The sequence below is a fragment of the Balaenoptera ricei genome, chromosome 1, assembly GCF_028023285.1.
Source record: "Balaenoptera ricei isolate mBalRic1 chromosome 1, mBalRic1.hap2, whole genome shotgun sequence".
NCBI lineage: Eukaryota > Metazoa > Chordata > Mammalia > Artiodactyla > Balaenopteridae > Balaenoptera > Balaenoptera ricei.
Genome location: NC_082639.1, coordinates 64,550,424 through 64,574,467, shown reverse-complemented (window position 1 = coordinate 64,574,467; position 24,044 = coordinate 64,550,424). Strand labels below are relative to the sequence as shown.

The 24,044-nt window shown below is 35.0% G+C and overlaps 1 protein-coding gene across 1 annotated transcript in view; it reads right to left on the bottom strand.

Moving 5' to 3' along the window:
* The window catches only part of TNNI3K (TNNI3 interacting kinase), a 311,246-nt gene that overhangs the window by 206,262 nt on the left and 80,940 nt on the right, over positions 1 to 24,044 (bottom strand). Inside the window, exons 8-9 of the mRNA XM_059924452.1 lie at positions 6,566 to 6,664; positions 2,669 to 2,807 (exon numbers count right to left, since the gene is read on the bottom strand). Of these exons, the coding sequence (XP_059780435.1) occupies positions 2,669 to 2,807; positions 6,566 to 6,664 (238 nt within the window). The remainder of the gene's footprint in view (positions 1 to 2,668; positions 2,808 to 6,565; positions 6,665 to 24,044) is intronic.

Here is a 24,044-nt window from a genome sequence, read left to right as displayed (position 1 = left end):
CCAGTTCTCCAGTTAAGAGAACATTCAACATTCAGATGACAAAAAATTAATAGTTTCTGAATTTAACATTTTCCATTTTTAACTTTATTAAAATGATAAATTGTGAGAATTGTGTCTCTATTTTCCTCCTATAGAGTGCAGCAATATTTTGACCTTTTCAATCTCATTCGATAAGCATTGCAGTTCTCCTTTTTAATTGCCCTACGAGGTACAAGGAAGAAGACTAGAGACTTAAAACATATGTGACTGAATAGGTCAACCTCACAAACATGCGGAACGTGCTTTCGGAAATACATTTTGGCTAATTTGCAACTTGAATTTATTTTCATTTGTGACATTCTGTTACCACGGAAACATGCTGTAAATACCAGATTTCAAATTGCACTCCTTTTGGGGTCATTCATTTATTCTTCCCCTTAGGTCCATTAACCACAGTCAAAGTCCAGATCTAAAATAAATCATCTGGAGGCTTAGATACATTTTGGAATAAGTAAACCAGCTGATAATAAATCTTGTGCAGTGTCCACCAGCACAAAAGATTTTCTGATTTATTCTTTGCAATTGGTTGAAGTGCAAAAGGGACTTAAATATCAAGTGTATATTAGAAGGAAGTAAAAATACTTAAAAATCTGAGTCACATCACTTGATTTTTTTAAATGATTGAGTAGGAGGCATGTAGTGCTTGTGTGAGTCAGAAAGAAAATGTTAAAAATTATATCATATGATGCTGGTATGTACCGGGAATACGGGTGCAGTACACATTTCAATGCCTTTTGTAGAAGAGTCCTTTGATCCTGGAGACATGCTGATCATAAATGACACTCATTTTGACACCACTGAGCTTTGGAGTTGTGCAGAGGAATAAAAGGCCGAGGTTGGCCTTGATAATAAAGGAAAAATGTGAGCGGTTCCTGACCCCTTGGAAGAGTGAGGCAGTTTCAAAAACAATTATGTGTTCGGTGATTCACATTGGTGTACGTCTGCCTATCCTAAACCAACAGAATCAAAGAGACTGCTTAAACAAGGTCCAGACAACAGCATTCCTTGCATCCTGACAACACAAGTTGTTTATGATAATGCTACAGAAAATATTCCTGAGTTATTACACACTGGCTCAGAAAATGATACAAACTACGTTGTTACCAAATAAAATGGCCCTGTTTCCAACATGGAAATGAAATTGCCCTAGCTTCTTGCTACAGTTGTCTCTGGCCTTTGTGTTTTCCTTAGAGTAATGAAAACATTGATTAGCTGTATTAACTGAATATCAATCTCAATTTTGGACCAAGGAAACGGCAGTTCTATAGATCTGACAACCTTGTGCTTTTGGAAACGTGCATCATTTCTGCTGCAAAGGCCAGCAGTTCTTACAGCTGGGCTTTTAATTAGGTCTCTTGGGGGTCAGTGGAAGAATGCTGGATATGCCTGAGAGAATTTAACGACAAGATGTAACTATGAGTGAATTTGTGTCAAAAAATTAAGTTTTTGAGGAACAGGAAAAAAAGAGAAAGAAAGCTTTTTCTCAATACTTTCAATTTTCCAAAATTCATTTTGTAATTAAAAAACTAAAAAGTTGCAGGAAATTCTATTCTACTAAATGCATCTAAAATCTTTCTGTGCATTCTAAAGGTTTTTTTCCCCAACCTGATCACATTCTAACTCTATTTCCATTAAAAATAACAGTAGTATCAAATACTGGGGAGGATGTGGGGAGCGACTGGAACTCTCATATATAGCTGTGGGAGTGAAAAATACTGCAAACACTTTGGAGAGTTGTCTGAAATTTCCTAAAAAGTTAACCATGTGCATGCCCTTTGATGCAGTAATTCTCTCTCTCTCTCTAAATACACACACACACACACACACACACACACACAGAACGAAGAGAGATTAACACAGATATTCACAAGAAGAATTGAATGTTTCTGGCAGCTATATTCACAAAAGTCAAACACTAGAAACATTTAACCTTCCATTACAAGGAGCATGGATAAACAGTTAAATTGTGGGAAATTCATAGAATTTTCGGTAATAAAAAAGAGCAAATTATGATTCATGCAACAACATGGATAAAAGTCAAAATCATCTTGTTGATCAAAAGAAAGCAGTCACAAAATTATATCAACTTCAAGAACAGAAAAAAAGCTAACCTATAGCAATAGAAGCCAGAATATTGATTACCTTTGGTGGTGAAAGCTATTTACTAAGAAGTGGGCAAAAAGGAACTTTCCAGGTGAAATATTTTCAACTTTCCAGATGAAAATATGTCTATATCTTGATCTGGGTGGCTTTTACATGGATGTATCCACAAGCAAATATTCACTTAAGTCAATATTCAGTTAAGATTTGAGAATTTTGCTATATGTAAAATTTACCTCAATTAAAAAAAGAGTAGTGAATAACAAAAAGTAGGAAAAATTTAGGAAAACCCCTTACTTTTACTGCAGCACCTAATACATTAAGAGTTGAGCTAATATATGTAAAGAAGGATTAACATATAGGTTTAATTAGTATATTAAAAATAATAAATTATGACTTGTGGAACAAATTAGTACATGAGTACAAGATTAATCAACTTAGATTATTCTCTAATAAATAAGTAAAGTAGAAGTAAAAAGCATACATAAAGTAAAAGATAGCAAATTTCTTCTTCTAAACATAATCTTACCATCTGCTTTGTTGCCTTCTTCCACCAAGAGTTTCGCAATATTAAAGAATCCTTTTGCAGATGCTAGGTGGAGGGGCCTATCTCCGACTTCACCGCTTACATTTACATCAGCACCAAATTTCAAAAGGAGGCGGGTTACCTAAAGGATTAATGCATTTGAAATTAGTATCAAATGCCAAACAGTAATGCAATGCCTTCAGCAATATGGAAGGAGACATATCATTTAGGTTTTCTCTTGGATAATTTTTGCCTGAAGATAACAGAAAATCCTAACTCAACTGGCTTAAACAATAAGGAATTTATTATTATATCACCTAGCAAGAAATCTAAAACTGGAGCAATTTCAGGGTTGGGTCTTCATTGTATCAATACATAAATAATCTTCTCTCAAGTCACCCATAATCTTCTCTGAGCAATCTTTTCTAAAGTCTCCTTCTGGCCAGAGCCAGCAGTGCTTACTTGATTCTTGATTTTCATAGAGGTTCTATGCATAGGTGACCAATGGTAATCTTGCTACTGGGGTTCTGGGTCCTTTTTTGATTTGTGAGTAAACAGGAGGTAGCCACACTAGCCCCCAGCATCTTCCCAAATTAGCTGAGATTCACATCCAAGAGGACAGAGAGAGATGAAGTAATAAACAACTCAAGAGTTTCCAGGGGTTGTTTCAGGTAATTTACGGGATTTCTTCAAATTATTTATATTTCCACTTAGGAACCTTCCAGATAATTTCTCTAAAATTGACATTACCTCTCCTGTGAATTTTAGGACTCATCACAGTGATCCCAAGAGATAAGTTAGGATGCACCCGTGCCATTAAAATAACAGTTATGGGAGGACTCCTCAAAAGTCTTGACCATTGTGGCATCAGCATAAAAGTGAATTCAAGCTCTAAAACTATTTTGTGGCAGCAAATAAATATATCTTGAGCAGAAGCCTCTCAAGTATATGGTATATATTCGATAGAAATTCTAGGCAAAAAGTTAGCTGGGTGGGATGTGGGAAAACTTCCTATTGCGTGCAGTAGGTAAAGAACAAAGGTTCTGAAATTGGGCTTCTGCTTATTAGGTATGTCACCTTGAATAAATTATTTGGCCTTTTGAAAATTCAGTTTCTTCATTACTAAAATGAGAATGCCTCATAGAGTTGTTGTGAGAATTAAATAAGTTATTACACATAAAGTACTTAGAAAAGTGCCTGGTACTCAATAAATGATAGCAGAAGTGGTAGCACCAATGTGGAATACGTGTATTTTATCCATTTCTTGGCTAATGGGCAGACCAATACTTAATTCAAGAGAAATCTGAACAGTAGACATTTAGTCTCAAGAACCTTGCACCCCTAAGCAGATATTTCCACTTACACAGGCTCCATAAATTCTGATTATGTGACTTTATAATGGACAGATTTAAACTACCTTTGAAATCGATTGTCTATTAAGCACTATTATTATATACCTAGGAAATATTGCTGTTGGTAAAAAACATCTACTCTTCCACTTAAAATAAGTAAATAAGCAAATGGCAAGGAACATGGCACATTAGGCACATTTATATATGGAAAGTGACATTCTCCTGTCAGCATATTTTAGTAAATGACAATAGCTTCCATAAATTACTTATGTGCTGTCTTTGCACATAGAAAGTGAGTCCCTTATCATAAAAGGGCCATCCACATTTTAGCATAATTTTATAATACTGTGACTATATATTCAGGGAAAGTAAACAAATTTAGCTCTCCACACAACATGCATAGAAGCTCTTTATGTTTCTGCTGGGTCATGAGGTTAATCGCCAAAAAGGATGACTCTACAAATAACAGGCACTGTGTATATCCTGTCTGTGCCTGAAGTCAGAAAAGTATGAAGTTTTTTCATCACCTGAGTTTTGGACCCAGTACTTTCAGAGGCATTTTCAGTGCCCAGCTCTCCAGGGCACCCCAGTGTACAGCATATCAATGAAATGAGCAATCTTCCCTAGCTAGAGGTCACGCTTCGCAGGTCTGAGAGTGTCCAGGCACATGCCAGCCCGCGAAGAAATAAAGGCACAATGACTAGAACAGCACAGAGACACAAGTAAGTTTGACTTTCAACTTGGGATCCTCAGGCAGTGCAATGGCATGACCTGTGCAAAGGTAAAAAGGTATAATTCTGCTGCATAACTGAGACCAGATCTAGAGAGATAAAATGAGGAAGAGTAAAAACAGAATGTCAAAAGAACAGTTAAGGTTTGATTATCTAATTACATTTGTATTTCTCTTTTATGTGGTTCTATTGAGTTCCTTGAGTATAGCTAAAAGACAGTGTTTGAAAAGAGCATATAAAATTTTTCTCTCAGTATGTTAAGATTGAAAATCAACGGACTGTGGAATTACAGCACCAGGCCTTGAATTCTAGCTCCACTACTTCAGTAAATGGCCTGGACTTTATGATTTCTCTCACTGATAGAAGAGGGATAAGAAGAGGCTCTTCGGTACAACAGAATGAAGATGGGCTTTGGGATCAGACAGACCTGAATACATACTCCAGCTCTTCTACTTATTAGCTGCATGACTCTGGCATGCTACCTGACCTGAGAAAGCTCCATGTGTATCATTGATTAGAAGGGGTAAATAACAGCTGATTTTAGGGTTGGGGCAAAATTAGAAAAAAATCCACATAAAGGTCTTAACACAGTGCCTGCCCCATAGTATGAGTTTGCTCACATGGTAACTCTTATTAAGTTCATAAGGTTGTCATGAAGGTCAAATGAAATTATTTGTTTAATGACGCTACATTGTAAACTTTAAAGCATTCTATACATATTATTACTTAATTACAGGTTATCAAAATTTATAAATGTTTCTGATACATAACTATATATTTAAAGCACATTTAGTGATTGTTTTTTAGTTTATCTGGGTTATTCCATATATTAGTTTCCCATTGCCACTGTAGCAAATTACCACAAAATTATTGGATTAAAAAAACACATTTTTATTCTCTTAGAGTTCTGGAGGTCAGAAGGCCAAAATCAAGGTGTTGGCAGGTTGCATTCCTTCTGGAGGCTTTCATTTCCTTACTTTTCAGCTTCTACAGGCTGCCTGCCTTCCTTAGCTTGTGGCCCCTTCTTGTATCACCTTAATGTACTGCTTCCATTGTCACATCTCCTACTACTCTCTCTGATTTTCTGCTCTCTATTATATGGACCCTTGTGATTACATCAGGTCTACCCAGATAATCCAGGATAGTCTCCCCATTTCAAGATCCTTAACTTGGTCACATCTGCAAAGTCCCTTTTAAGGTAACATTCACAGGTTCCACAAATTACAACGTGGACATGTGAACATATTTTGGTAGACATTTTTTAGCCTACCACATGCCAGGTCACTAGAAAAGAGGAGACTCCATTTCTGAAAGTTATCTTTTTTCAGAGAACTTTTGGAATGGGCTTTATGATTTGTTTTATTGTCAGTGTTAGTATCATCACAGTGACATTTGTTGAGCATTTGCCAAACACTTTAAATTAATATTTCATCATAACAGCAACCCTATGAGGTAGGTACTATTAATATTTTTTTCATTTTATAGACAAGAAACTGAGGATCAGGGATATTATACAACCTACACATGGTCATAAAGCTAGTAATTTTTCAAATTCAGGCCGATTTCTATAGCCACATACTTACCCATATACTCTACTGCCTCCCTCGTGTACTAAAGTAGTCAGTAAAAATGTATAACTTGGTAGCTGCTATGTTTCTATGGATCTACAAAAGCTCTTCAAGGGGGGAACTGGTGAGAAGATGGCAAAAATAATTCAAAGGGTATCTTAAATATCCTTTCTTTGAACCTAGTACAGTTCAAGAAAAGTCTGGAACACTTAAGTGATGCCCCAGGCTTTGGAAATGCCACTGACTTACCTGTTCGTGCCCATAGTATGCTGCAATGTGCAATGAAGTGAAAAAAACTGCATCTTGAACATTGATGTTAGCTCCATGTTGCAGTAGCACGTCAGCAGCCTGGACAAGAAAGAGAGCTGGGTTAGGAGATTCATTGGTGGCATCTGCCCATCAAAATTCATTTTACAATTATATGTACAACTCTTCTTTGGGGGTCACCATCCTAAAACACAATTTTCTTCCATTTCCCTTCTCTGCAATCTCCAATGGCTTGCTTTGGCCTAGAAAATAAAAACCAAGCCCCTCACTATCACATTCAAGGTCCTCTCAATCTGATGGTATCCTTTTAAATGTTATTTCCCACTACTCCCTTTCATAAACCCAATTGTACAATCAAACTGCACTCAATTTCCTACTTCTCAGAGTCTTTGTTCACATTATTTCCTCAGTCAAAAGTTCTCTTCTGTCCAATCTACAGAGGTTTAAACACAAGCTAAATGCCATCTCCTCCAAGATTTCTTTACTTTCCCTCCCTTTGTTGCCAACTGACTTGCTAAAATTAAGTCTTCCTTCCTTTTAAATCTTATTTAACTTTTTTTCACGTCATTTAGAACATTTACAAATTTATATACATGCCTTATCCTTATTAAAGAGAAAATTCTTTAAGGACAAAGTATATATCAAATTCATCTTTATAATCCTACACTAGCATGTTGCCATGCAAATAGTAATCATTCAATAAGAATTTGTTGAATGAATGAATGAATAAATGAATGAAAGTGAAAAAAACTAGCAGGAGCTATTGGCCAATGAAAGGCACAGATTGCCAACAAATCTGCTCACCCTTTAGATTTCTTCTACTAAAGGCTGATCTCTAAGACTCTTTTCTCTAGAAAACTGATGGAAATAATTTCCTCCAGATGTGTTCATTTTCACTGTGAATTTTCCTAATGCACTCTCTATTCTTCAGTTGGTAAAATAATACACATTTGGGGAAATTTTCAAAAGTCTGTTAGACTTAGAAGAGAGAACATGAAGATGGGATCCAAGAGCTCAAGGAACATATGCTCTCACACCTCTTCTGTTCCTAGAAACAAATTGCCTCCTAAGTCAAGTTTCCTTGCCTGTTTGAATCAGAGCCCTTCAGAAGTGGTAAGGAGTCATGGACATTACATAACAAACCAGTATGTTTTAAAGAGGAAGAAATCAAGAATCAAAGGAATTAGGAAATTTCTCAAAGTCATGGAGCAAGTCAGTGTTAGCAGGGAAGTGAATCTCTAGTCTCTCACCTCAAGCTTTGTTTCCAAGTGCTCCAGAGTATTAAATAGTTCATTCATTCACTCATCCATTTGTTCATGTGTCAACACAACATTTATCGAGCATATATGAACTAAAATGATGTTATTTTACATGATTATCTTACAATTTATTCAATCACTGGGATAGCATTAGAACTGACTGTAATTGTCATACAAAGAGATAAGGAATTCTTGTTGGAACAGCTGAAATTTCTGGTGGGTCCAAAAATATAATAAGCAGGTGTATAGGCTTCTATACATTCCAAGAACAATGCTTTTTGCTAATATTTGGATATTGCTGACTAATGATCAGCAGAATACACAATGTGTATGGTGAGTTGTTTTACTAATAAAAAATTAAAGCTACAATTAACATTTATTGAGGGCACATTATGTATCAGACCCTGAATTAAGTGCATAAATGTTAACTGGAGTGCCTCTGTTTCACTCCAAAATATAGAAAGATATGTTCTACTCTCCCATTCTAAAGGTGAAGAAATTGAGCCTCAAGGAGGCTTTGTAACCTATTTGAGGTCATACAACTAGTAAGAAACAGAACTGGAATTCAAATTTAGGTCTGTTTGACTTCGAAGTTTCTTTCCATCAGGCCCTTCCTGTGACCTTGATCTCATTAACACTAACCTTTAAGTAAATGAACTAACTGACTCAATCTCAGATAAGAGGAAGCTTTCTGCCCATAGAAGCTTTGTAGATTCAGCTTGGAAAGAATGCTGGAGCCATTTATATCAAATGTCTGGTATCTTAGACTTCACATGCCTGTGAGTTCAATCTTGGGAACCTTTAAAGGAGGTCACAAACGATCAAGGTAAATGAAGCTTTTTACAAATTCTCTTATTTTAAATATAGCATAAAAGAAAGTAGACAGCATGAATTTTTATTGTAAAAAGGATTCTCAAATGTTAAAATATAGAGCCAATTTCTTAGGCATAGTTCTGGAAGTTACTTTCATTCTAAAAGATAATGGCTTTTAGGCTTGAATAAATAGTCCAAAGCAATTTTTTTTTCCTCCTAAGTTTGCACTTATCCAGTCATTCAAAAGGTCAATCTTTTGGCTGAACAGTCATTAATTATGAAGTGTTGGCCTTCTAAGAAACTTTCAAAATGTAAGTTTTAATGAAACCACAGAGTCATTAATGAACTATAGGCTTTATTTAGTTTGTTTTAAAGTTCAAGGAAATATTTAACTATTGAGAGCAATGTACACTGGAATTATCTGAATAATTTCACAGGTTATTTATATAAGTTGAATGCATTTATTGATTCTTAGTTTTCGAGTCATGATAGGGAGTGTATCTCCAAGCAATCTTATGAGGATATAATGTATTGTGATAACAAATATGCCTGTCATGTGGTTAAGACAAATGCATTCATATTAATGTTTAGGCTGGAACATATATCTATCAAATCATTTTAACCATGCTTCCCCTACTCCAGAACCTGAAAGAGCTGGTAGGTCAACTTCACCTTTTTTCCACTACATGAAGTCCCATGAAGTCACAAACTGAATCTCTTTTATTCACCACTATGCTAAACGTAGAATAGGCATCCGAGTAATTGTTGAATTGGACTGTTTCTAGTTAAAAAAAAAATAGGAATATATATCTACCATCAGTCAGAAGGGAAGTTAAACATTAACAATTAGGACCCAATTATATGATAGAAATTTTAAAGAATTCAATTCAACAAATATTTATTGATCATTTATTTTGAATTAACCTTTAGCAAATCCCAAGTGCCTGCTCCATGCCAGGAACTGCGACTGGAGTTTTACATACATTGTCTCATTAAGAGTTTTGCAGGGCATAAAATTTTGTTGTATTAAAAATTTTTGAGAAAATACATAGTTTTGATTTTTTTCCCCCAAAACATTAACAAAACTACTGGTGAAACTGTATACTTGAAACAAGTCTTATCACAGAAAGGATATCTTAATAATCTTTAAACTCTTTAAAGAAATGAATTTTATCATACTTAGATTTGTATAACTGACATATATATCAGTATTATTATTATTAAAGAACCGAGGGGCTAGTAACTTGGTATCCTTTACTGATGGAAGGAATAAGCACCACAAATGCCTATCATTAAGTGGTTGTTTTACGAGCACAAAAAAATGGATCAGAACCCTTTGTTTTGATAGAAGGGAATTACTGTATACATTACCCTTTAAAGATAATTTTACTTGCCAGTTGACTCCTCAAAAGATCCAAGTAGAGTCTCTACAATTTCCAGGTTGTAATTTAAACACTTATTCAAACATTCTGCTCTTTCTTCCTAGAAAACCTCTGTTCTCTTTCTCTGCCTATAACATACCCAGTCTCAAGGCCAAGCTCAGTTCCCAGGTTCTCTGAGAACCTTCCACAAATCCTTTACTGTATTAAGCATTTCTTTCTCTTTCATTAATTATCACTGAGGGTAAACGATTATTATAACAATATCAATTTTTTTAAACTATTTTTTCATGTTCTAAGCTTGTCTCAATGAAGTATAAGAGGTGTGACTCCAGGTTAAAAAGATTTTTCACCTGAGGCACTGGAGTTTAATCCTTCTAACTAAAATAGTCAGACCTCATGATTTAAAATTCCAGAGATTTAAAAAGTAATGCCTACAAGAACAAAGGTCCTCATTATTCTTGTTTGTTGAATGTTTCTCCTACAGTATGACTTTAACTCATTGACTTGGTCCCATTTGGCTCTCCCTCTGAACTTCACCTTATGAAAATCAATGACAGCGATGAAGAAGAAAAAAATGACCGTATCAATAGGAACTAAATGTCTCATGGAAGAGAAAGTAGAATAAGGTAAATTCTACATGGGATAAAAAGGCAATCAATCAGATTTGAAATTGCCAAAATTAAATATAGTGTCTTATACTACCAAGTAGACCTTCAATAAATATCTTCACTTTGAAATTAAATTTTCCTGGGCTTTAAGTGATATCTCATTTCCTATGACTTCTTTGGAGTCTTCTTCAAATTCAAACTTACACTGATGTTTTCCTTAGGATTTATAGTTTGTTTAAAGCTACAGTTTTCTCTATATCTTTATCTAACCTTTATTACTGAGACTTATAGAGAGCAGAACCGTGAAGTTCTTCTGGGTTAATATCCATTTCCATTTAGTAGAAAATCTGTATTAGCAAAGCTTTAGAAGAAAATGTTTTCTAAAGTTTATGTCTCAGGAATTCAAAATGATCCCAAAGATATTAACATGCAAGTGGATTTAGATTTGAAATTTTTCAATTATTTCCAGTTCTAACTTTCAATAACCAGTTCCAATTGTGTCCCATAGAATCATTGCCTTCTCTCCTAAAATTTTCAATTTCTTTTGAGAGTAGTCTATACCTTCCGTTCACATATCCTCACCTCCTATTCACTCCTCAGCCCACCTACAATCTGACTTCAGACCTCACTGCTTCAGGGAAATTTCTCTGGAACATGACGTCAGAGGCCTACTAATTGTCAATTCCAATGCGCACTCTTGGCTCTTTTCCTTATTTTAATACTTCTCCAGCATTTGTTACTATTTGTCTTCTCCTTAAGATCTGATCCTCCCTTGGATTGACTGACATAACGATCTTTGAGTTTGGTCCCTACCTCTCTGCCAACTTCTTATTGCTCCTCTATAGAGGTGACTCTCTGTTCATCTCTTAAGTGTTTCTTAAGTGTTGCTTTTTCCTCACTAAAACTTATGTTTTCTCCCGATTTCCTTTGTCTGCTTTAATTCTCTTGTATTAATTAAGTTAATACATGGAAAGAATTTGGGACATATTCTTGGTAAGCTAAGAATAAGTATTCAATATGTGGTAGTTATTAGCTATCTTGCCTTATACATTCTCTAGTTGATTCTATCATTACTACTACTACTGCTACTATTTCTACAACACACGCAGACATAAACACACACACACACACACACACACACTCTTCTCTCTCCAGTTGCATGTGTTTTTCCCAGACTTCCTCCAATACCAGGTCTACCTTATTTGGCAACTCATAGTCTGGTTATATATTTCCCCTCTATTTCCCAATTACTTTTACTCTGGGTTTATACTGTCCCCTGCATTGATCTCATCTTTATCACTTGCCCTTTGATTTTTGTTAATGTGAATGAAGCATTAGAATGTGTGCTTTGAGAATATCTATGAGCTAAATGAGAATATCTCATTTAATGCTCACAACCATCTCATGGAATTGTCACTAACAGCCCCATTTTAAAACTAGGAAAAATAAGGTTAAGAATTACACAGTTTTAAGGAAAAGCACCAAAGTTTAAACTCAGGTCTATAGGAGTCCAAAGCACCATACTACCCCATACTGTTTTTTTTTTTAACTTAAAAAAAAATTAATTAATTAATTAAGTTTTGTCTGCATTGGGTCTTCATTGCTGTACACGGGCTTTCTCTAGTTGCAGCGAGCAGGGGCTACTCTTCGTTGCAGTGCGTGGGCTTCTCATTGCGGTTGCTTCTCTTGTTGCAGAGCATGCGCTCTAGGTGCATGGGCTTCAGTAGTTGTGGCACATGAGCTCAGTAGTTGTGGCTTGCAGACTCTAGAGCACAGGCTCAGTAGTTGTGGCACATGGGCTTAGTTGCTCCACGGCACGTGGGATCTTCTCAGACCAGGGCTCAAACCCGTGTCCCTTGAATTGGCAGGCAGATTCTTAATCACTGAGCCATCAGGGAAGTCCACTGTTTTTCTTCTTATGTGTGCTTTTATTTGGGGCCAGCTAGCAATTCCTTGCCATCTCAGATAGTTCTGTACAGGATATAGCTCTTGGTTGATGTTGCTCTTCAAGGATTTTCAAGGATACCTATATAGCCAGTATATCAATAAAAATGATCCTCACTTTGTAATTGTTTGCAGATGACTGAAAAATAAAGTTAAAACTTATTCTAAGTAGAAGTTGTATGTTAGGGATCTTGAAGAGTTATATATACAATGACAAGAAGTTTAGGATTTTTCCTAAATTTTTTCCATATGGGGTTTCACCAAGAGATTTCAAGCAGGAGCAAAATATATTCTGATTTGCATCTTCAAAAGATCCTTCTGGTAATAGTCTAGCAAATGGATTGAAGAAGGAGCAAAACTAGAGTGATCAGTTAGCAGGGTCTTGCAGTAAGTTGAAAAGAAAGAGATAAGGATAAAAATGATCTGAGGTAGAAGTAGTGGCCTAGAGATGGAGAATGGGTGTTAGAGACATTAAGATGGTAGAATCGCATGACTCAGCATACTGGGGATGGGGAGAGATGATGGACGTTATCAATAAATGATGACTGTAAAAGAGGAAGCCTATATGGGGAAATGAGCATGAGGATAAAATTGTGTCTAATTCATGAATTTAGAAAGTAGGAACATTACCTATAGTTTCTTTTCTTTTTTTTTTTTTTCTGTCTAGGTATTTATTTATTTATATATATATATTTATTTATTTATTTTTATAGCTCATTATTGGAGTACAGACTGAAGTTAGTCACCTATAGTTTCTATCTCTCCGATTAATCACTTGTCATAACTAGTTTCTTCCAATTCCCCTTAGCAGTTCATTGTGATCTTTTCCAACACCACAGCTGTTTCAATTGGAATCAATCCCTCAGTCAAGATGTGAACATAATTCTAGAGTTTTCAAACAACTACCAAAAGCTATACCAGTTAAAAATACCAACAATTGCTTATCCATCTGGATTCAAGGCTTACATTACTTAACATTTTAGATGGTAGCATTGCTTTAATTTAATAAGCACTTCTTTTGACTTTATGCTCTATTTTCTGTAGAATTTTAAATTTTATGTATATATACTGACTTCTTGACACCCATTACAACTGTTCAGTGAGAACTCTATCATATAGTTATAGAGGTTTTCACTTAAAACACTATTTTTGTAATGACTTTTTTTTTTTAACCTGACATAGCTCTAATTAAATATTTGAGTACAAAAACTTATTGGAAAATAGTTTCTTCAGGCTGTCACAGAAATGAGGTTCTCATGTGATCTTTCTCTTATTATCTCAGGTTAAAATTAAATTTGGTCTGAAAATTACTCAGAAAATGATTCCACAAGATAATATTATCAAAGAAATTAAAGGGAAACTCCATATTCTTAAGCTGTAGAAAATACAGCTTAAAGGTATATCAACTTATATACATATAATAAAAGAATTCCATTGATTATATAAATCCATAGCTTCTCAGGAAATTATGATAACATAAATAGAAAAGCTGGTGGATGAAGAGTGATGAGAAGCCATGAAGCCAAGGCTGGAGATACAAGTGGTACCATTTTAGAGAAGAAATAATTAAAGCTAGGAGATAACACCACTTCCAGAAGGTAAGAGGACATATTTGTGGGATATTTCTGGCTAAAAAGTGGGAAGGAAGGGAGCCAGCAAAGGAAAGAGAAGAGTCATCCAAGAAGGAAAAGGAGAACAAAGGAATGCCTGTTAAGGAAGTGCATGGAAGAGAAACTTTTAAGAAAAGAGGGGCAAATTTTTCTGAGCCTTTCAGCTAATCATCATCTTGCTGTGCTATTTTCTTCCTTATAGATATACTTTTTTTGCAGCATTTCCTTATGTGAGGGTCTTATTTTAAAATCCCTGGCTGAGAAAACAGGCTTTCAATGTTCGCTGTGTTATGAATACATCATGTTCTATGCATTTCAAAAGCCACAGTTTTTTTCTTATGAGGTTTATTTTTATAACTTGCCAAAGGTCCAACATTTTTCACTATATTGCAATTGTAGAGACTTGAAAACTGTAGTACAAGTTAGGCTCCCTCTCAGTGATGTTCCTCCCCACACTGCACACACTCTGGACATTATAATCATGGAGAGGTGCGAGTACCATCTGACAAAGAGTTTCCTCATGACTTTTGTTCTCCAGACCAAGTCACCTATTGAAAACATGTAATTTGCCTCTACTTGAAAAATCAACTTCTACATTACACTTTGAAGGTGAGTTACAGTCAACTAATAGAACATAAGAAGGAACACATAAAGATTTTGGCTCTTAGATAAAAATGAGTAATAAGAATCGTCCTAAAAATTATTTCAATGATCAATTAATTTCCAGCAGCTAGAATTTAAAAACAAAAAAAAAAGCATCAACAGTTAAGTCTCAGGTTCAGGGGTTAGTCCTGTTAGGAGCACAGTATATGGAATATTTAGTGCTTCCCTTTTTGAGCTTCCTCATTAATTAAGCCAGAAAATTCACTATTTGATGAACTGCAAGATACTACCTTAATTTGTTTTAGAACAGCAGATGTAGGTAATCAATTACATCCTACAGGCTCTTTATTTAACAACATAATTGAAAATGTTGGTCTGCAATAACTTAGAATAAGTGACACAATGATATTGGTAAATCCACAGTTGTAAAAATATTTTAACTGATTATGAAACAGTATGCATTGACAGGTATAGAAATCAATTATAGATAATTTTCTTTCTAGATAAGACGTTTATTAATAGAACACACATCATTCAGTCAGAGACCTATTATCAGGACAGAAAACAGTAGGAATAATGGTGGTAAATGCATTAACCATTCCATTGGTCATGTTAAAATAAGATAAATACAGGGTGACTAATAATTGAAGCCTACAATGAAAATGAAAAGAAGCACAATATCAAATTTGCCCAAGTAGTTTTGGCTTCAGACACAGAAAGGGCCAAGAAATAACTATGGGTGGGACTCAAGCCCAGACTTCTCAATCCCTTCACATGTATAGCAAATGGCAGAACCTGGATACAAAGAAACCTAGGCAGGCTGGTTCCAGAGTCCACATACCTAATGACTATGCCATATTATACTGCTATAGCCAAAAAACATTGCTCTAGAATCCCAGTTTCTCAAACATTTCAAACAATTTTTCAAACTTTTACTTAATGAATTCAGCATAAGTACTCAGCAGAGGTACTATGATAGAATTGGGTTGGGTGGCACCTGAATGTAAGGGGCACGAGCTTAGCACTCCTTCCTTTCTCCTTGAATAACCTCTGAGGTACCACTGGAATGCTAGATATCCAGAGAGTGCATACTGGAAATCATTGTTAAACAAAAGAGAGTTGCTAGTTTTTGGAGAATAGAATTGCCACCATATCTACCTGCTAGTCCCCTTTGATTCTATGAAAAGACAGGGCCAAATAACATGAGTATAGAATCATGCCAAGTTTCTTGGGTTAATAGAGCCCTTATCTTCCAGACATAACACATAATCCCTCTATAAATCCATCTATGTATATATTTGTTATTGTTTTTGAGAAAACATAAGTGGTATTGCTCTCTATGAGGCTAAATAGTACCCTTGAGTGTGGGCTTGACATTTATCATGAATAGAGCATGGCAAAAGTTATGGAATGTCACTTCTGAGATTAGGTTACAAAAAGACTGTGACTTCACCTAACTTGCCCTCTTCTGATCTCTCCATTACTCTCTCTGATAGAAACCAGATGTCTTATTATGAGCTTTCCTATGAATAGGATCACATGGCAAGGCACTGATGTCTCTGGATAACAGCCCAGGAGGATGAAGCCTGCCAACAGCTACAAGAGTGAACACAAAAGTGGATTCTCTCCATTTAGTCCTTGAGATGACTACAGCCCCACCCGAAACCTTGTGAGAGACTCTAAGTGAGGGGACCCAGATAAGGTACCCTGAGATTCCTGAGCTACAAAAATGGCAAAATAACAAATGTTTGTTGTTTTAAGCCACAAAGTTTTGGGATAATTTTTTATGCAGCAAAAGTTAGCTAATATACTATTGTGCCTGTCAATTCATTACCAAAAATATCCAGGTCATAACTGACTTCTACATTAAAGTAGTTACCTACTGCCCACTTCTGAATATTAAAAGAAGAACAGCAATTCAAATCAACAAATATTTTTGAACACCTAGGTTTTCTGAGCAGTGTGCTAGGTTCTGGGGATCAAAGATAAATTAATTGTTCAAAAGCAATATACAGGTTAGTAGAAGAAACAAAATAAAATGACTACGATATAAAGATGGATTTGATGGAGATAATATATGGGCTATCATAACAAAAGAAAGGAGGTATAAGTTATAAATTTGGTCTGGGAAAGATAGAGAAATCTGTAGAGGGGGAATGTACCTGGAAACTGAAGTAGAAGTTTGCTAAGTGAAAAAACGAAGATCAGTCAATTCATTCATCCCTCAAACATATTTGATCATCCAACAGTACCTAGCACAGAACGTATGTTTGCCAAATTCTACTATTTCTTAAAATCTACTTCAAATTCTACTTGCCTCATGAAATCTTTTTAGACCTCTAGGTTCACTGATGTCATCACTGAGACAAGTGACTTAATATCCCAATAGCTTTAGAATCACATTGAGGCTTTATAAGAAGAATTTATTATAGATACCCTCCCTGGAATTACTGAATCAGAATCGCTAGATACTAAAAATCTGCATTTAAAAAAAGCTTCTTAGATGCATCCATTATGGAGTAACAAGGACTAGTCTGGAGAAGCCAAGGTAGCTAAAATTCATAAGACAGAGTACTAGACACAAGAAAGTTGCATAAAGAGAGAAATACAAAGATCTGCAGAAGGTATCCTTAGAGGGTAAAGCTGAGCATTGATTAGTGTGTGCTTGTGAAGTAACTACAGATGACTGGGAAAAGAACCAACAAAGATTAGTGATAATTTTGCCCAGTGCTCACACAAGGCCAGGGATAATGCCTATTCTCATCACCCAGACTGGAAAAGCTCATGATTCATGGGGCATTGGGTAAAATACTCACAAGAGACTTCCCTCAGTACTCAGTAGTTGGTTATTAGCCTTGCCCTGCGCACTGCTCCATTCTCACCAAACAAATCTTAAAAGCTAGACCTAAAAGGAGCAAATTGTTTCTAAGTAAGTTAACTGCATCCCACTAGAGATGGAGGGGTTGTCTTAAGACTATTTACAGGAATTCAAAATATCTAGCACCTAACAAAATAAATTTTATAATATCTGGAATCCAATCAGAAATTAATAGGAATGAAAAAGGCAGGAAAATATGACTTATAATGAAGAGAAAGAGTAATCAATTAAAACTGACCCCAAATTGATTCAGATGTTAGAGTTTTCAAACAAGGACAATAAAATAGTTATTAAGACTGTATTCTATGTTTAGAAAGTAGATGCACAAAAGATATAAAAATGGCCAAAATCAAATTTTGAGAGATGAAAGCTATAATATGGGAGATAAAAATGTGCTAGATGGGATTAGTAGTATATTAAACATTACAGAAGAAAAAGTTAATAAACTTGAAGATACAGCAATGGAAACTCTATTGAATGAAATACGGAGAGAAAAGAGAATTTTGAAAAAATGAAAAGAACATCATTGAGGATTTGGGCAACATCCAAAAGACAAATGTACATGTAATTGTAGAGGAGACAGAAAAAAATATTTAAAGGAATATGGCAGAAAAATTTCCAAAGTTAATGAAAACTATAAACCCACAGATGCAAGAAATTTAATAAACCCTGAACACAAGAAAGAAGAAAACTATACTAAGACAAATCATAATTAAATTGCTCAAAATCAGTGATAAAGAGAAAATCTTAGAAGGAGCCAGAGAAAAACACACATTGAGGGACACAAATAAAAAGGACAGAAGATTTCTTGTCAGAGATAATGCAAGTAAGAAGACAGTAGAGTAATAGGTTTAAAATACCAAAATTGAAAAAAAAAGTAACTTAGAATCCTATATCTAGTGAAAATATCTTTTTAACACAATGAGGAAATCAAGTCTTTTTCAACCAAATAATATTATGGGCAAGATACTTGAAAAGACAGTCCACCAAAGAAGATATACAAAGGGCAGATAAGCACATAAAAATATGCTTAACTCATTGGACATTAGGGAAATATAAATTAAAAGCACAATGAGATACCACTCATTCCCTATTAGAATGGTTAAAATTAAAAAGATTGAATATACCAAGTGTTGCTGCTGAGGATATGGAATAATTGAAACCCTTATGCACTGCTGGTAGAAACGTGAAATAGTACAACAGTTTGTCAAAGTACAATCACTTTGGAAACAGTCTGTCAATCTCTAAAAAAGTTATACATAAACCTACCAAATGATCTAGCCATACTACTCTTAATATTTGCCCAAGATAAATAAAAGCACATGTCCATACAAAGACTTGTACAGAAATCTTCATTGCAGCTTTACTTGTAATCCCTAAAAATTGGAAAGAACTCAAATGTCCAGCAACAGGTGGATAAACACTGTGGCATATCCAAACAATGAAATACTACCTACTGACTAGACATCTTATTTGATCATTTATCATGTAACTGACATTTAAAATCTTCACATTTATGGAACCTCAACCCTCCACCTCCCATTTTACACACACATACACACACATGATATTCTTCCATTGTTCCCCATCACAATGAAGTAGAAATCCTTTATTCAGTTGCTGACACCAGAAACCCAGGAGTTTCTGTTGACACCAACTCCTCCTACATCCCGCTCATAGGTAACCCATCACCAAATTAGTCTGATTTTTACCCTCTAAATATTTTGCAAATCTGTTCTTGTCTCTCCATCTCTACTAATGCCACCCATACCCAGGCAATCATTATACATTATTGCCTCCAAATATACCTACCTGCATAAATTCTTCAAATTCAGTTGATTTTAAACATTGTAACTAGAGTTGTTTTATCAGAATGGAAATCTGATCACGTTACCACTTCTTAATGGCTTCTCATTATTCTTAGGAGAGAGAGAGAACTCCTTAACTCAGTTTATCGTCCAACCCAGGGACATTTTGAGAGTAAAAGGGGGTTCACTTAATTACACCAGGCCAACAGGTATGAACAGGAACTTTCCTGAGGAATCAGGAGTATGAGTCACTCTACAAATAAATCCATTGGTCACCTGGCCCCCAGCCTTTTTCTCCATGTTCTTCCTTTTCCACCACATCCCCCAACTCTATCAGCTCCATCCACACACACACTTTTACTGTCTCCTCGATGTATTTCCTATAGTCAGAAAGTTTTTACACATATGATTTCCTCTTCCTGGAAAGCTCTCTCTGTGTCTCAACTTCTCATCCGTAAAGTGGAGATAATAATTCTACCTATTCTGAAGGGCTGTTTAAAGGATTAAGAGTTAATATATGTAAAACACTTAGTACTTAGCTAGCACTAAAGGTAATTGTTATTGTTACTACTGCTACTATCAGTATTATTTCTTCTTCTGTTTACTTGCTTAACATTTACTTAGGTCCTTGAGTTATAAGCCAAATTAACAGTTCCTCAGAGATTCACTCCTAACCTCAATGACTATGGACATATTCATTTAACAAATGCTAATTGTGTGTCTGAGGACAACAGAGAGAGAAAAACAACAACAAAGGTTATGTCTTTGTTGAGCTTATATTTTAGCACAGGAGACAGACGGTAAAGCAGAGTAAATAAATAATAGGCTGTTATATAGTGATCAGTCCTGGAGAGAAATAAAAGAGGAAAGAGATTAGAGAGTACCAGAGATTTGATGTTTCATTAAAAAAGGATGATCTGGGAAAACCTTATTGAGAAAATTCCATTTGAACCAGGATCTTAAGAAGATAAGGGAGTAAGATATTCAGTTAGTAAAAAAAGAGCAATCAAGACAGTGAGAAGAGCAGTACAAAGGCCCTGAGGCAGGAGCATGCCTGGTATGTCTGAGGAACTTAAGGTTGAGAAACAACAAATAATAAAAAGGTGGAAGTTACTTTTCCAAATTCTAAATGAAATACATTTTAAAAAGCTCACTCAGGCTGCCTTGTCAGAATAGGCTGAGGGGAAAGGGCAGAAGAAGGGAGACTAAATTACCCTCTTTAAGGCATAGAACCATGGTGACATTCATAGCTCTTATTACAGTGGCAATTTTGTTTGTTTGTGTGATTATTTGATTGCCTATGTTTTCCACCAGACTGTAAGCTCTGTGAGATAAGTTTTACTCATCATTAAATTACCAGTGCCAAAATACAGATGTTGGAACCTATTAGTTCCTCAGTAGATATTCGTTGAATAATTGAGTGAAAGAAAGAATGAATACATATTATTATATTCTACTTTTTGATTTCTTTACCAGATTGCAAGCTCCTAGATGGCATTTAAAGCTATATTTTATACTTCTGTCCATTTCTACCACAAATAGCCTACGTTCTTGTGTGTAAATGCTCAATAAGCATTTACTGACTTGATTTGTTCTTCCCTAGTCAATTTTTACATCTTCTACACTATAAATATCCCTGAAGAAAAATTTGTAGAATAACAAAAGAAAAGTTTTGTAAGTCAAGATAAGCCTTAAAAAGTCTAAACAGGGAACATGAACTCTTAAGGTTTACACATTGCCAGAAACTATGAAACTCACACAAGGGAGAACCAATGATGATTTTTTTCTTGTCTTTTGGGAAATAAGACTTTATAATAGAAGTTTATTTATAATCATAGCTGTAAAATTGCCTCTAGGAAAGCAATAATAATGGGGCAAACTATCTTGTTTTCTAACAGATCCAATTAAAACAAGAAACTAAAACTCAGTCATATTTGTCAAAAATACACTGAGAAAATCAAATCTACAATATTAACCAGTCAAGTCTCAGTCCAGTTTACTAACATTGCAATGTACAAATGTAGGCATTTGTTGACTGAAATATGCAATAATAATATATTTTTGCTTGGGAATACCTGATATATTTGAAATGCACAATAAATACATTATTCATTCTCTAGTGGTTCTTCGTTGGGCTGAAAATATATAATGTTTTTAAACACCAGGCTTAGGAATAGCAGGCCAATAATGGACTCTTCACTGTCTCTGATTACTTTTTCTTCTCTAAAGACACCTTTACTTGTAAACTTGCTGTTATGAGCTCTCTTTCATTATGCCACAAATTCCCATTACTAAATCATGACAAAACCTAATTTCTTTCTATAAACACTTCGTATGCAAATCATGGACTATGTAGCATTCATATAAGAGAGAAGTTCCAATGAGTTGTGGCTTCTTTCCAGAAATACACTTCCATATGCTTGTGTTTTGGTCACAATTAGTGGAGGTTTAGTAAAATATATTTCATGACTCTTTCATGATAATTATTGTAGTAATTATAATTATTATAATAATCCCTGACTCTCATTTTAATTAAGATTCTCCCCTTCTCCTCTATGGAACCTTTAATCAGTGACTAGTGAAAAGGCCAGATGCCATGATCTCTTCTTTTCCTAACCATCCAATCAAGGTGATGATAAAGACAGAAATGGCCAAAAAGCCCATATGGCAAGGTTAGCTTGACCACTTTGCCAATTAGAAAATAGTCCAGAATAATCAGGAATTGACCTCTCGATCTAAGCCCTCCTCTTAATTTAAATTCTTTATGTTTATTTAGATTGAAAATGAAAAAGACCTCATCACCATCTTCTAGTAAGCCTGCAAAGAAAAGAAGATCAGTCTTCAGTAGATTTAACTTCAGTAGAAGACACCCTGACTTTTGTCTTTATGTTTTGTTTGCCCTTAACTTGTCTCTGCTGCAACTCCATGAACACATTCTGTGATAAGCCTTGTATCTTATATAAATGTGGTGCCCTGGACCCAAAGCAGCCAATGCCATACACTATAGGACATGTACATCTTGGGACAGAGGATCACTGAGAAGCCAGAAGGACTTCCAGTTGCTGACTTCTTAGGCAGGTGACTGCTTATAACAAGTGAGACTGATGTTGATTTATCCTATTTTTAATAATCTATAAAAGAGAGGTTCCACTATTTCTCTGTATTTACGTCTCCCTCCTGACTTGCTTTTTATGACCATATGCTTCATAAATTAAAAAATAAATAAATGAATAAACATATGTAAATTTCCACACAAGAAGTATCAATATAATAATCAGATATCCCCAGAAAAGCTGTTCTTCTTTAAAAAACCAAGGGAACAGGGAACTCACAGAATGTTAATACATACGATATGAAATGGAAATCACAGAGGTTATAAAGGCTACTAATTTTATAAAGTTAGAGAGGCAAAATACAAAGATTTATCGTTTATATTTTAATCACTCATGATTAGGCCAGAAAGCTGTGAAGTTTGTAAATTCCTTCACAACACACACCTACACAAAATATATTGTATTCAGCATTTAGCACAGAACTTTATATACAGAGCAGGGGATTTTCTCTGCACAAAATTTCAGTATTCAGAGGAGATGTGTGAACAAAGAGACCAAAATTTCATTTTCAGATCCATGGCAAGACTCACTCCCATTTACATGATAAAATGTCCAAAGAACAAAGAAATCTCAAATTTGGTCCAGATAACAGAAATTTCCTAACCATACTAAAAACAATTTACTGCTTTTGATACTGTTATAAAATGTGCTCTGGGAGTCTATTATAGAAAGAAGGGCTTGCATCTACTTTTGTCATGTTTCAGGTATTATATTCTTCTGTGTTAATATATTTATAGCTATTTTCATATAAAAAATAGGGAGCATAACATATCTAACCCTACTTCATTTGAAACCAAGGAGACTTATAATTGGACTAATGACATTTTTTTTTTTACTAAGAAGGAAATTAATTAAGTAATAATTAAAAAGACCCCTCCATTGTATATGACAGGTTTTTTTTTTTCCTGACAGCTAGAAACCTACAAGTTCTGAATTAATTTTCTGGTTATGAGAACTGAAAACATATTAGTATAACTCACTTTAACTCCTAAATTGCTCCACATTTGTGAAAGAAGAATAATGATTAAAAGTTATGTTTTCAAATATCAAACAGCTCTAAATTTACCTTATATAGTATAGTTCAAAGTCAATGAATCTTGCATTTTAAGATTAGTTGTGAAAAAAATTAAAAATGAACTAATCCAACAATAAGCAGTTCTATAATTTGAAATCTCTATCCTGAAAAGAAATAATGTTTAACTGGGGACCACCTTACTTAGAGCTGTCTAAAAGTTAGCCTTGTTTTGTTTGTAAGTACCAAGGGGAAAGTACAATGAGGTGGTGGAGATTATTGTACTTGACCATCCTCTATCATCTTGGCTAGAATGAGGTACCCCATCCGTGAAACTAAATGAACAGGAGGTATCATGTCATCAAATTCAAATAGGAGGCATGGCAGATACTTGTGCACTAGAAAGGAAGGGGTTGATTTCCCATCATGTT